This window comes from Trichechus manatus, unplaced genomic scaffold, assembly GCF_000243295.1.
Source record: "Trichechus manatus latirostris isolate Lorelei unplaced genomic scaffold, TriManLat1.0 scaffold00184, whole genome shotgun sequence".
NCBI classification, from domain to species: domain Eukaryota; kingdom Metazoa; phylum Chordata; class Mammalia; order Sirenia; family Trichechidae; genus Trichechus; species Trichechus manatus.
In genome coordinates this window covers 4598435-4611697 of record NW_004444120.1, presented here as the reverse complement: position 1 = coordinate 4611697, position 13263 = coordinate 4598435, and the positions used below count along the sequence as shown (strand labels likewise).

General features: G+C 34.9%; 1 protein-coding gene across 1 annotated transcript in view; it reads left to right on the top strand.

The window, feature by feature from the left end:
• The window catches only part of EPS8 (EGFR pathway substrate 8, signaling adaptor), a 125824-nt gene that overhangs the window by 52870 nt on the left and 59691 nt on the right, over positions 1–13263 (top strand). The window contains exons 4-8 of the mRNA XM_004387348.2: positions 5051–5118; positions 6129–6290; positions 8479–8628; positions 11695–11777; positions 12327–12463. Coding sequence (XP_004387405.1) covers positions 5051–5118; positions 6129–6290; positions 8479–8628; positions 11695–11777; positions 12327–12463 — 600 coding nt within the window. The remainder of the gene's footprint in view (positions 1–5050; positions 5119–6128; positions 6291–8478; positions 8629–11694; positions 11778–12326; positions 12464–13263) is intronic.

Genomic DNA, 13263 nt, shown 5'->3' with positions numbered 1-13263 from the left:
GCTCTGCATTTCAAACATCCCTGATGATGTAACACTTGCTTAGGAAAATAAATATTAATTTCTTTCTCCTCTGCTTACCTCAAGACAGTAACATTTCACTTGGCTTGTGTTATCAGGGAATTGGAAATTTTATATATATTTTTTTCCAACTAGCCTGTTTAAGCACTCTTTAAGCACTAAAATTTAAAAACGTTTTTAAGGCAAATACTTGTGAAGCGTATTAAGCATTTTTCCCCCCTCAGGATGTAGCACATGTAATTTCTTGAGAATTCAGAGGGTCATCATTGTGCACACTAGTTTGTGTACTGCAGTGTACACATCAGAGGCTGTATTCTTTACACAAATGATTCAGAATCTTTTCCCTTTTGAATATTTCCGGCTGCTTTTTCCGTGTGGCTGGGTCCCAAGGCTGCATCTCACATTACTTCTCATATGTTGCGGGTTGGGGAACTAGGTTGAAAATCTTGTTAGTAGAGTAAATAAATTCTGAGCTGGGGATTAGAGTCTTCCCCGTAAAAGTTTATACATTAAAATATGTAAGTTTTAATGTATAGACATTGTGACATCTTTATTGCCACTCAGAAAGTTTATTTAAGTATGCAGTGTTCAGAATAATTGAACTTCCTAGAAAAGTAACTTCCCTTTTAATTAGATATTGCTGAATTTGGAATATCACCATTTTCCCTAATAATCAGCTGTTTAAAGTCATCCTGTTTCCAGAAAACCTCAAGGTTCACGAGTTTCCAGTTAGTAATACTTGGCTATTGTTACCAGTATTTAGAGTAACTTTGAGACTTGTATTGTTGGGAAGCCAGATACTAATGGATAAAAATGATAGACGGGTTCTCTCTCAAGTCTCAATTTAGCCTTGAGTTTGGACTTTTCGTGATGTTAATAAGTCAGAAAATATATTTGTGTTTTTTCTTGATTTTGTTTTTCTACTGGGGGAGGAGCTGGTAAGAATTGAGTATAAGTAGCCATAAATTGCAAGTAAGTTTTTATATAATTGAGTTCACTCTAAACTTCCTTATATTTCTACACAGTGCTTAACTCAGCTTTCTTACTGTAGTGTTCCTGAATACACCACTTTTTAAAAACAAAAAAACAGACATCCACCCCCTACATATTTTTTTTTCCTTTTTCTACTGATTTTTTTTTTTTCTCTTTATGTTCCTATCTCCTGATCTGTATTTGGAGTTAATCTCCCTGTTTTTAATACTTCAGACAAAAGTTAAACCCATTTCTGTTTCCCCTCTCTATGTACAGTATGTGTTTCACTTAGGGAAACCACTTATATCTTTTTCTTCCTTTTTTTTTTAAAGAACAAAATGCTGTTCTTTTGAAATTCTTAAAAGAGTAAATGACTCATGATTATGATCTTATCAGGTAGTTGGGCAAATCAGAGTCAAAAATCAGCTGCTTAGAGTGTGCCAGAGCATGTGACTCTAAATGACAGTTTGGCAGTTCTCCCAACTTTAACTGAAAATTTTAAAGCTTTCTTTCTCCTCATAAGATAAGCCATTTTAATTATCTGTTGAACAGGCCAGTAAAATTAATTCTTAATAATATAGTTTTGGAAGAATGACTTTGTTTTTAAAATGGTGTCTTGGTTCAGATACTGATTTGTCAGACTGGGATTGTAGTTGCTTAGATAATAAGAGTTAGTAATGATCACTCAGTGCTGTTTACTAATTCCCGTTAAGCACCTCTCCTCTATGGCAGTTACACACTATGATAATGGGAAAGGAATTCTACTTTAATGTTTTTGTAAGTGTAAAGTGAGTAATATGAGTTGTAGCCCATTGTTTTCTTTAGAGAGAGAAATACTCAGCAATTACTTTTTTCTTTGTAATTGACAAATCCTTACTTTCTAAGCAAAACTTTGTTTTCATAGAAAGAGACAGTAAAAATTTTCTGAATATTAACTGCATCTCTGAATATTAGCTGTTTCAGATGCTGCTATATTATGCATAGACAGCCAAGGCAGGGAAAAGGGAATCAACTTTAAAAACTGAAGCCTTCATACTCACTTGCCATTGTATTGTACTAATTGAAGAGTTAGATGGCACCTAAATTTAATATTTCTGATCTGGAAATTGAATATCAATTTATGCAACAGCATATCAAGCTAACTTTGCTAAAATGACATGTAAAGAATTTTCTTCGCTGGTTATTTAATTCACATAATTCTGTCTTTTTGGAATCATATATTCTGGTCCGTAGACTAAAAGCTGATAAGAAAAATAGTGAACCATAACCAGTGGTACTGTAAGCAATAAGGGATGAGGCCTGTTGTTCTGTTCCTAACTTTAATTGATTCTTAGAGAAACAGGAGCGAGAGCCTCACTTTTGTATTGGGGGTTGAGCAGCTTATAATATTAGAAATCCAAAATTCTGCTGCTGTATTTCTCCAGTTACTATTTAATGTGTTATTGGGCCATGATTTATGCTCATGGAAGGGAAAAGCTGGAAGAGATAGCGTGCAGAGAGTTGGTGTTTGCACAAACTTTAGAGCAGTGGTTTTCAAGCTTGGCTGCGCATTGAAATCACTGGAGGCACTTTTACAATTGTCCATACTCAGGCTGCACCCAAGCCCAGTTAGTTGCATTAGAATCTCTGGGGCACTAGTTTTTAAAGTTCATTCAAACGTGCAGCCAAAGCCGAGAACCATTGTAGAGACAGAAGTGGACTTCCATGAGAGACTTTAACTTGAGTAGTGTCAAAAGATTTTATTTAGGCTTTTTACACTGTTTTAAGGCTTTTGGTGAGATTTTTAGCCTAGGAGCATAATTACTATTTACAGCTGTACTTGTGAGTACATATGATTCTCTTAAAAAAGGTATGTACTACAATAGCTTCTTAGGGACCTTAGCTTAAAATCGCCTATTTAAATGTTCATATTAACCTTTAATTATTCATTTAATTAAAATGACTGGAATGTCTGGTTTGTTTATAAATCCATTCAGTGGCATTTATAAATTCTAGAACCTTCAAAGGGAAATTTCTCTTAACACGTATGTCTTATTTATTGTATAATACGGGAATGAAAGCAGCTTAGGCATTCCTCAAATAAGTTATTAATTTGGAATAATAGAAATGATAACGTATCTGCTAGGCAGCTGATCAGTTATCATTATACTGTTTACAAATGCTACCAAATAGTGTTTTTCTATATCTGTAAAGCTTGTTCCTGTGGGATTGAGGAACTCCGTGTCGGGAAGTTTGGGGGATGAATTCTTAAACTACTTTATAATGAGAACATAGGATTTTTGGCCTTCAACTGTGTCTGCTAATCACAGTTATCTGAAAGGCTCAGTCAAGCATTTGAACATCCTGGGGCTGCCACATCATATGCATTTTTTCCGCTGTTCCCAAGTCAGACCAAAGGAAATAGAACTACCCTCATATTCTGAGTTGGCCATGGAGAGTTGTATATTAGAATGTGATGAACCACTGACTCTAAAGTAGTGATTATTTCTTATTGTACTTTGAGTAGCTATGTCCCTGAATCATGTATTATATTTCGTCAGTTATAATGGTTTCACTAAGAGCAGTTATCCATTTATTATCACACATTGATTGATCCTCAACTAATATACAGAAAAGTTTTGTTTATTCACTTTGTAATATGTAGAATACATCAAGTAAGTGAAGATAAATGTTTTGTCATACTGGGCTAGAAAATTTGAGGTGAAATCAGCTCTTTCTTTGATCACATTATTTTGGTAGGACCAGATGGATCATACTTCTTCAGGTCATCATCCAAACAAAAAAAGAAAGGTAGCAGATACTGAACTTTGTAGTGTGTCTGTTTTTATTAAGTAATTTTATGCTGCAAAAGCAAAAATAGAATGTATTAGAATAACATCAGAGTGGTGTAATATAGGGCATAATGAGATATTTATCAAAATTTTTAAGTAAATGTAAATGAAAACTTACTTTCATATATGTTGTGAAACAAAAATTTATACAAGTTTTTCTTTAATTCTATTTACTAACATTATAAATCTGTAAATGTGCTTTGTGTTTTTTTGTATTTTATTTTATGTTCAGCAGAGTTTTTCCATTTCTGCTGTGTAGGAAGATCTAAACATTTTTATATGAACTGAAAGAAGTATGTTTATATTTAGAAAAAATGTTACAAAAGATAAAGGTTTTTTTGTTTTTACATATATAGGTCAGAATTTTAATGCTGTAAGAGTCTTTAGGTTTGATCTTGTTTAACCCTTTTATCTTGAATTCTGCTTTAGAAGAAATAGGACAGCTGTGAATTTATAAATAAGCCAGTTGCTTGATTAGAAAGTAACAAATACCGAATGTTGCCTTCACATATTATATATTTTAATACTATTTTTGGTTTTGCAGCATTTCACAAAAAAAGATTAGAGATTTCTTTCTGCTTTTTAAGTGGTTTGGTGTAGTAACTTTCTACCTAACTTTCTCATTTTTCCTAACAGCTTCTATCTACAATTCTGAGTATCACTTTTGTGCGTTCTGTAGATGTGTGTGAGAATTGCTAATGTTTAATGTTTAATTGCGATCAGTATGATTGAGTCACGTTTTGAATCTCCTCTAACACTGTCCATCATTTGGCTGTTGTGAAAAACTATGTTTTTGTAGTGTCTCCTTACTTTAGCCACGTAGTCTAACTCATATAATACAGTATCTGTGACAGTGTTTGCAGTTCTGTTCTGTTCTCAGTGCATTCACAGATGAAATTTACAAACCAGTTTTTCTTTTTTTGTCAAAGAATAGGTCCCTGTTTAATAAAACCTTTAGACAAAATTACTCTTTTCCTTACATTTATAATCTTGTTAACCTTTGGAATTCTGAAAATTTATACAAGGTCAAATTGTGTATTTAGGCTTTCTTATGACTTTAAGATATACTGTGAATAATGAGTGTTTTCAGATGCTCCACACAAGGGTGGCGTGTCAACTACTGTATTTATATGTGAGATAGACTAGTTGTAGAGATAGCCACATGACACCAGTACATGAACCTCAGCCTATTACTGAGTAGATAATGACTTTTTAAATTTCTCTTTCAGAACAAAGGAAGAATTATGCACGGGACAGTATCAGCAGTGTGTCGGATGTATCCCAGTACCGTGTTGAAGTATGATGTTTTTGATGTTTGCCAGAATTTAGAATGACCCTTGAGGGATATACACATTGGAAGCAAAATCAGAATAATGTTTTATTTCACCCCATGATGTATTTTAAGCTATTGACGCTTTCTTTTAGATTTTTGTAAAGCTGAGATGTTACATATAAAAATACCGTTAGTCCGAGACCGGTTTTCACAGAGAATAAATGAAAATGATAACTTTACTGTCAGCCTTATTTTGGTCACAGCGGGACAATGGCTTTTATGTGGCATTATAGAATCTTCTTGAATTTAAGCCTTTGACAGGTTCAGTGAGTGGTTTAGTTTTATTCTTAATTTTATCTAAAGTCATTACTAGTTTTTCTTAAATAATGGTTTCCTTTTTGTTTTTGCTCCGTTGTTATCTTTTAAGATCTTTGCTTTTAATGAAAGTCTAGCTAGGTGACCCCTGCTTATAATGGAAAATAGAAAGTAGAGAAATAATTTTTAAATTGCTCTTTTAGTTTTCCGCCTATTTCATGCATGCTTAATTAAATTTAAATAGTTTGTTTCAGCTAGCGGTTTTGGTAAAATAAAAAGTTTGATAGCTTTTACAGACTAAAAATGCTGTTGCTCTTCTCAAGTATCAGTGTCCATAGTTTCGAAGCTGCCTTGTAGATTATCTGCGGCTGTTCAGCATTTAACCATAATCTCGTACAATGGTGGGAAAGGTCATTTTAAGAGAAGGTTATTTAAGCTGTTAAGAATTTGTTTTTATGTCATGTTTATATAGTTCAACAGGGCTCAGTCTTGAACAGAATTAGATATCTTAAACAAGGCATTATTTCATCTGTTCAACAAAAGCCTGCTTAACGTTATTTTCTCGATGAAATAACTGCCAAGTTCTAGAGTATTTTTTGTTTGTCTCTCATCTCTCTGCTAGCTGACTTCAATTATGTTAGCTTTGCTTTCTTTTGGAAAATGTGTGTTATGAGGTAGTGTATGTGTTCTAAATGTCTGTCTTTTTTGTCCATCATAAGCACTTGACTACATTTGTTCTGGATCGGAAAGATGCTATGATAACTATTGATGATGGAATAAGGAAGCTGAAATTGCTTGATGCCAAGGGCAAAGTATGGACTCAGGATATGATTCTTCAAGTGGACGACAGAGCTGTGAGCCTGATTGATTTAGAATCAAAGGCAAGTTTGTTAAATTTATACTATTTTATTTTCAAGAAAGCCCTACAAATATTAATGTTTACCATCAGGTCAGATTGTTTGAAAATGGGTGAAAGTTTGACAGAATAAATTTTTTTTTGATCAATGATTTTGAGGGAAGAAATCATAATATGTATGCATGCAAAATCAGTTGTTTAAACCAGAGATGAAAGGATACAGTTTTTCTTTCACCCACAAATGATGAGATGGAAGAAATGAGGAAAAAAACGCGTAGTTTTAAAATAAGACCCTCAAGGGGACATTATTCTTTATGGCATATGTTAATTACACACTAGGCCAGACCATTGTCTAGCAAATGAGCGAGTTGGGATGAAGGGTTTTTTTGTGTGTGTGTGTGAGTGTGTGTTACCTTTCACGAGCTCCACAGCAAGCACTTTTCTTTAACACACTCATTGGCAAGTGAGATGCTAGAGCCCCTTAAAAGAGAAATTTCCTGAGCCCCATTATATAATAAGCATTTACATTGCTAAGATATAGAAACAACTGTTGTAGCCATAATATTAGCGTATTTTGGTAGGAGCGGGGATAAAATTTGTTAATTCCTTCATTTTGTTGATTCCTGTGCTGTGAGAGAACAGCAACCAAGTGCTTCTCTGGCCTTCATGGTTTTGAGTAATTATAGAGAAGGAATATTATTTAATTTACTTTTGCAAAGAAAGAAAACTTATTATCTCCCTGCTATGGGTTAGAAATTTTAAATTTTAATTTCTGTTAATTTAAATTATAATTTCTATTTTAACGGATCCTGCATTTTTTGATGTACGTTTGCTAGATTCCAGGGAATCAGGATTTAGAATAAAATTTATGGATGATGTGTATGTATATGTGTGGTCCATAATAAAAGTTGTTGTTTTATTATGTCCCAGTTTTCAGGAACACTGTATTTTGTTTACTTAAATAAAATTACAATTTATTCCATCAATTACATCATGACACCACTCAGTGTTTGTGTAAGACCATTAGTTTAAGGATACCTACCCACTGTCTTCAAGTGGATTCTGACTCATAGTGACCCTATAGGGCAGAATAAAACTGCTGCATGGGATTTCCAAGGCTGTAAATTTTACAGAAGCAGACTGCCGCATCTTTCTCCCGCAGAGTGACTAGTGGGTTCGAACTGCTGACCTCTTGATTAGCAGCCAAGTGCTTTAACTACTGTGCCACCAAGACTCCTAGTTTAAGGATAAGCACGTTAAATATCTCTTATTAAATACAGATTTCTAACTGTGAAGAGAAAGGTCATTTGTTGTAAGAAGCACTTATTTAATCTGTTGAGTGTTCTATTTGCATGGCTCTTTATAGGTTAGAGAGTTCACTTGTGTGCTACCAAATATCCTTATCGTTTTTACTTAAAAAATTGTGTTTATTTTGTTGTTGTTGTTGAGAATATATGCAGCAAAACATACACCAATTGAACAGTTGCTACATATACAATTCATTGATACTGATTACATGCTTCGAGTTGTATAACCATTCTCCCCATTGATGTAAACTCACTGCCCGCTAAGTTTTATATCTGTCCTTTTCATTTTGAGGAGTGTGTTTCTTAGTGAGATCCTTATGATTCTGCTGTTTGACATTACTGTCTGGATTACAATTACAGGAGTCTTCACGTAGTTATTTTCTCATCTGCAGTAGCTTCAGTTAAATAAAAAATGTACAAATGATTTATTGTTCTTAGCCTAACAGTTGTGATCACTGAAGGTAGAACCTGAAAGAGTATATTGATTACATGACTACCCAGTGATCAAGTAAAAACTATTCCGACACTACATAACCTGTAGGATAAGAGTACCATGTAAGATGGTGAATAATTCTGGAAAGAGGCCTCAGTTTTTGCCCTTAAAGACATCATCTCTACCTTATAACTTGAGGAAACTAGTAATGTTCAGTTCAGTATTTCTTCTGTTTGTTAAACATAACTACATTCCTCTGCTAAATATTTCCATTTTTGTCATTCTTTCTACTACCCAACTCCCAGCTCACCCGTTTCTCTGCTGCCATCATTATACCTACTTATTCTCTGTATTTACAGTGTTTACTAGTATTTGTTGCAAATGTGATTTGCACACTTTAAAAATTATTTGTACAGTGCTTAGATTTTATATATACAATAAAAAATAATACAAGTTATATTTTCACTTTATAGAATGAACTGGAGAATTTTCCTTTAAACACAATCCAGCACTGCCAAGCTGTGATGCATTCTTGCAACTATGATTCCGTCCTCGCCCTGGTGTGCAAAGAGCCAGCCCAGAACAAGCCAGACCTTCATCTTTTCCAGTGTGATGAGATTAAGGTAAAAAAATAAAAAAGGGATTTTTTTTTTCCCTCCAGCAAATGTTCTGACAGCTTGTGAATTGCCTATTTCAGTCATGGTTAGTGGGTACTAGATTTTTTTGTTTCTGAGAAATTTTTGAGGAAAGCAGATACCTTGGTATCTCCTTTAGGGTTTTAATGGCAAATAAAGAGGAGATAAAGTGATATAAAAAAAATCAAATGAATTGTATTTATTAAAAAAATTGCTCTAGATAATAAATTCTTCAAGTGCCTTGGATTTATAATTAAAAACTGATTTTTCAAAAACCGTGCTTCATGGACAATAAATAACCATGCTTTCTTATTTTATTTTGCACATTGCAAGGATTATTTGAATAAAAAATTTAGACATTGTCCATGATACTAATTTACAGGTGGCACAGTAGTTAAGTGCTCAGTGCTAACCAAAAGATCGGTGGTTTGAACCCACCAGCCTGTTCATGGGAGAAAGATGTGACGGTCTGCTCCCATAAAGATTTGTGCCTTGAAAACCTTATGGGGCACTTCTACTCTGTCCGGTAGGGTTGCTATGAGTCGGAATTGACTTGATGGCAGTGAGTTTGGTTGGGTTTAGTTTAATTTTGTGAGTTGAATACTTGCTCAGGATTTACAATCCCCAAGGGATATGCAAAAATAGTTGAGCATAGTTAATAGTAATAACAGGCTATATTCTGAAGGTTTGTGTTTCAAAGTGCACTGTAATTTTAATATGATTATAATGTGTGACGATTTATTGGACACTAGAAGTTATCTTCTGGATCCCTGGTTGCACAGTGGTTAAGAGCTATGGCTCCTAACCAAAAGGTTGACAATTCGAAGCCACCAGCTGCTTTTTGGAAATCCTGTGGGACAGTTCTCCTCAGTCTTAAATGGTCACTATGAGTCGGAATCGACTCGATGGCAGTGGGTAGAAGTTGTCTTCAACCTTAAATATCTTTATCTAATGAGCTGTTTTCTCTAAAAGGAAATTTTTTTGTGTTGATTGGTACTTTGCCAAAACAGTGATTTATCATTGTGTTTGTGTATTATAAAATATTGAGGTAAATTTTATTTTATGTAGAAATGCTGGAAGATTAACAAAGAATTATCTTTTTCTTTGTCTTTGCCATTAAAATGTGATAGGTAAATATGATTCGACTGTAAACATTGTATTTTATAATTGTCTTATAATTTCAATTTATGTCATAGATAATTGTCTAAAAATCTTATCTGAAAAAAAATGCTGCATTTAGGTAATTTGTGTATGTGATGTTCCTCGTATTTTACATAGTGCCTTTTCGAAGTCGTTAAGTCTGTTAAGAACTTTGCAGGGTTAGATATGTTAAATCAATATGTGTTAAACTGAATGTTTTGCTTTGAAAGTATAGTGAAATTTAGTTTAAATATTTTACTAGCAGAAGACTAAGCTAAAAGACATTTCCAACGTGGTATTTGCATCAGTTCTCCAACGGTTCCCAGGAGCTAAGAATTACTGTGCTGAGTAAAGATTCTGAATTTCAGTTTTGAGAATAAAGAGCTTACTTTCTTTTATAGGGAATGAGTATTGATGTATCTGAAATGAATTTACTGAATGCTGTTTGTCATAACTAAAAGCTCAAGTGCCACTAAACAACCATATGCATTTACTCATTGGTGCCGTATTCCACATACGAGAGAGTTTTTTTCCTTGCCCAGTTGAAAATATAAATACAATAAAATATGATGCAGTTTCTTGTATACATGTCTTTTGAGTTTTAAAGTTTCTTTATGTGGGACTTCACAAAATACTCCTATCTCACATCTGTAATAAAATTTTTCTTAGAACTATAATAATCCCCCTATAGGAAGTTCCAGGTGCTAGACATCTTCGTATTAACATCCCACATAACAGAAAGCCTTTGACATGATGTTTGTAGCGTCCTTCTGAAACTAGACCATTCTTATGGACGTAACACTGGACTGGGATCCATTAGTACTCTTATTTAACTAGCCATGAGACCTTGGCCAAGTCATTGCAGTTTCATTATTCTTCCGTTTCGCTATTTATAAAACGAGAATAGATGATTTTTAACTGCCATTTCAGCTGGAAAAATTTACGATTATCCATGTTCACTGTAAAAGAGTATATAATATACGTATTTGAGAAAACACACATAATTACAGAGAACAAGCAGGCACAAAAAGAGAAGATAAATACATCCCAGCAAGAATCTAATATGTAGTAATAGTCACTGGCTATAAATAAACCTCATAAGCAAACAAAATAAACTTCATAGATACTAATCTCACTTTGATTCCCAAGAAAATGGAATCAAATGTTCTTGTTGGAAAAGTATTGGAAAAGTTAATCATATGAAGAAGTTAATTTTTACCTGAAATGGCAGAATTAAGTGATTATCACAAAGGGCGCAACCCAGTGTTGGAGTTCATTGTATGGTTATACTGACTTTGCTCTAAACTAGGAGTAGCTCTGCCGGGGCTGAGTAATTTGTTTCAGGTGGTTAATGGGTGCCCAGTGGATCCTGGTGCCACAGTGGTTAAGCCTTTGCTGCTAACCAAAACTCAGCAGTTGAATCCACCAGCCGCTCCTTGGAAACCGTATAGGGCAGTTCTGCTGTGTCCCGTAGGGTTGCTATGAGTCGGAATCAATTTGACGGCAATGAGTTTGGTTTGGTTTGGTTTTAGCGGATCTTGGAGATAAGAAAGGGAAGGAACTCATCTCTATACAAGCACGGACTCTTTCATTTCTTCTCAGGCAGAGATATTTACCCAGTTTTGTTGTCAGCATATGCTCTTTATCTTTGTCTTTATGCAAGGATAGCCTTTTAAAACTAAGGGCATCCTGGATCAGATAATCTTAAGAATTCTTTTAGCCCTTAAATCCTGTCATTAGAAGGTTCACCATTAAATAACTATTTTGAAGACAGATAAAAAGCCAAAAGGCCTTCCTTTTACATCAAGACACTTATTGATTCAGATAGGGAACATAGTCCCTTTTTCTGTTTTAACCTGCATATCAAGACTCAAAACATCTGTAATCTCCCAGGTAACTTGTCTCTCCTTGCAGGCAAACCTAATTAGTGAAGATATTGAAAGTGCAATCAGTGACAGTAAAGGAGGGAAACAGAAGAGGCGGCCCGATGCCCTGAGGTAAAAACATTAACAGAAATTAAGGGTAGAACTGATTGATTATTAAGTCTGTTTTCCCTAAAGGTTTAGAAAGATATGTTCAATGGAGATACTATATTTTACAGATTACAACCTGAAATTTCAATTTGTTTGTTTTCCCAGCGTTATCAGTATGTCTGTGCTCCTTCTTTTCTGTCTGTGATTTTGGTCTTTTTCTGATATGTCTTTCAACTTGTGTTGGGAGGCACAGAGTCATGAAAGATGAGTGGTGCCTCGGGGAATACAAACTAGACATTGCGAATACAGTTGGTACCTGGCCTTTCCCAAATCACGTGAGACCCAGAAGAAAAAAATTCAACCTAGTTTTCAGCTGAATTTAAATGTTCCTGTGTTTTTACATTTTGTGAACATTTATAAATATACGTAATATGGAACGGTAAGAGAATCCTCATTGTTCTGCCCCTTGACATAGTTCTTTTTGAGGTTGAAGAACTAATAACCTAAGCTGAAAGAATTGATGTGCTACAGAAATAGAATGCTAAAGATTCTGTTTGTTTTCATCATTTTTAGAATGATTGCCAAAGCAGACCCCGGTATACCACCTCCACCAACAGCTCCTGCCCCCGTTCCCCCTGGGACCATGACCCAGGTGGATGTCAGAAGTCGGGTGGCAGCCTGGTCTGCATGGGCTGCTGACCAAGGAGATTGTGAGTATTTCTAGTCTTAATACTTATCAAACACTTACTTTGGGCTGTGACAGCTGTTGCTTAGGACCTATCTGGAATTTCTAATGACGATATTTAAGCTTCATCTTACTGCTTTCTGTAGTACACTGTAAGGCAAGAGAACAGCTAATCACGTGTAAAACAGCAAATTATTGGCAACATTCCATGTTATTGTTAGGTGCCATCAAGTTGCTTCCTACTCATACTGACCCTATGTACATCAGAACGAAACACTGCCAAGTCCTGCGCCATCCTCATAATCATTGTTATACTTGAGCCTATTGTTGTAGCTACTGTATCAGTCCATCTTGTTGAGGGTCTTCCTCTTTTTTGCTGACCCTCTACTTTACGAAGCATGATGTTCTTCTCCAGGGACTGGTCCCTGCTGATAACATGTCCAAAGTAAGTGAGGTGAAGTCTCGCCGTCCTCATTTCTGAGTAGCATTCTGGCTGTACTTCTTCCAAGATAGATTTGCTCATTCTTCAGGCAGTCTATGGTATATTCAGTATTCTTCAACAACACCGTAATTCAAAGACATCAATTCTTCTTTGGTCTTTCTTATTCATTGTCCAGTTTTCATAGGCATATGAGGTGATTGAAAATAACAGTTGGGTCAGGCACACCTTAGTCCTCAGGGTGACATCTTTGCTTTTTAACACTTTAAAGAGGTCTTTTGCAGCAGATTTGCCCAATGCAATACATCATTTGATTTCCTGACTGCTGCTTCCACGGACGTTGATTGTGGATTCAAGTAAAATGAAATCCTTGACAACTTCAATCT